General features: G+C 38.7%; 1 protein-coding gene across 1 annotated transcript; it reads left to right on the plus strand.

The window, feature by feature from the left end:
• Positions 1 to 3: 3 nt before the first annotated feature.
• Positions 4 to 1,508, plus strand: LOC147819883 (uncharacterized; the record flags this gene model as incomplete). The annotated part of the gene is made up of 5 exons (XM_087180388.1): positions 4 to 112; positions 326 to 367; positions 578 to 628; positions 790 to 903; positions 1,095 to 1,508. Coding segments are annotated over 5 exons (426 nt in total), but the record flags the coding sequence as incomplete, so codon positions are not given.
• Between the last annotated feature and the right edge of the window lie 16 nt (positions 1,509 to 1,524).

The following is a 1,524-nucleotide window of genomic DNA, read 5'->3' on the forward strand; positions in this document are numbered from 1 at the left end:
TCTGAAGGGGTATCGTTTTTGATCTTCCAAAAAATACTCGTCAGCGACTCAGGTCTGTATCAGTGTCGAAGTGAAGATGGTGTGAGTCACAGCATCAACGTGTCTGTCCATGGTGAGTTTGCCTTTTTCAGTAATTTATACAAACCATAGGAAACCTGAGTTCACGCTGTCCAGCTTACATTTTTAACTGCTACTGAATAATAACTGAACAAATGCAGCTGATTTCATTTTGTACTATAAAACATGAAATTCCTCCTATTTACACCTCCTCTATCATCAAATCATTTAAGACTTGAGACAGTAGCCCTGTGTTGTTGTGTTATAGGTCATGCTGAAATTACCACTGTTAAATGGGAGAATGAAGCAAGTAAGAAACATTTATGTTTATAGTGTTTTGTAGTGATTCTGCTTTTTCACCTGCTTTTACCTGCATTATGAAACATTTTCAACATCCATGGTGAGTGATGCTTTCTGCACAGCAGGACTGTATCTAAACTTGACAGGACAGAAAACTGATGATCATATTGATGAATGATCATTTTTGTGGCTTAAACAATCTGTGTGTTGGTTGTTGCAGGTGTCACCACAGATGAGCCCTCCACAGTTCTGTGCACGACTTTAGAACAAGGCAAGAATTCACTCTCTGACAGTGCTAATGCTGTCTCACCTGCATTGTATGATTTATGTCATGACGGTTGTCACATCAATCCCCAAAACATTCTTTTAACATGAATTCAGTTTTCAAACATCTGTGCTTCTTTAAGTCAAACGTCCTCTTGTGATTCGCAGGAGGCGTAACAGCTAAGAAAACGTTCTGGCCGTGTGTGTACCGTGTTATTGGAGTCATGGTGTTTGCTGTCATTGTGATAGCTATATGTCTTACCTCAAATCAAGGGTGTAAAGGTGAGACTTTTTGATTTTTACGTACAGTGACTGTTTGGTTCCTCAGGGTCAGTCAGCACTGTGCTCTGAAGTGAACAGTGAAAAACTGATTAGAATTGCCAGAAAACAATAAGAATAAAAATGTAATACTGTTCTTATTCACTATCATGATTCTGGGAACAATAACTGACCTCACCTGATGTCTACCTCAGGTGTCCGTCGCGCAGGAGAATCCACGAACGCGCCAGAGCCGAGCTGCCAGCCTTCCCATGCGGCCTCCTCTACTATTCATATCTATGAAAACAGTTGCTCTATACCTTGAAATCAATCCGCTAAGTTCAACCGTACGATATCAGGGCCATGATTAATATCAAAACATTTCATTTTAATCATTTCAATACCGGAACTTATATCTGATAGATCATATTTTTACTGATTTCTGCATCAAATGAGTCAATCAGTGCTGTTTTGTTATTATTATGCTTTGTATTGTGATGTAATGTCTTTTCAGAATGGGAGATGATGATTATTGATGACATTGAAATGCTTTTGAATTTCCTGTAAATCAAGCTGTTAGAAGACAGAAGTGAAATTTCATACATGAGAAACCGCTTTTGTGTAAACTACCACAACTGTGTGTGT

The sequence above is a fragment of the Seriola lalandi genome, unplaced genomic scaffold (assembly GCF_002814215.2).
Source record: "Seriola lalandi dorsalis isolate HSWRI2012SDOR001 ecotype SW California unplaced genomic scaffold, Sedor1 jcf7180002033943, whole genome shotgun sequence".
NCBI classification, from domain to species: domain Eukaryota; kingdom Metazoa; phylum Chordata; class Actinopteri; order Carangiformes; family Carangidae; genus Seriola; species Seriola lalandi.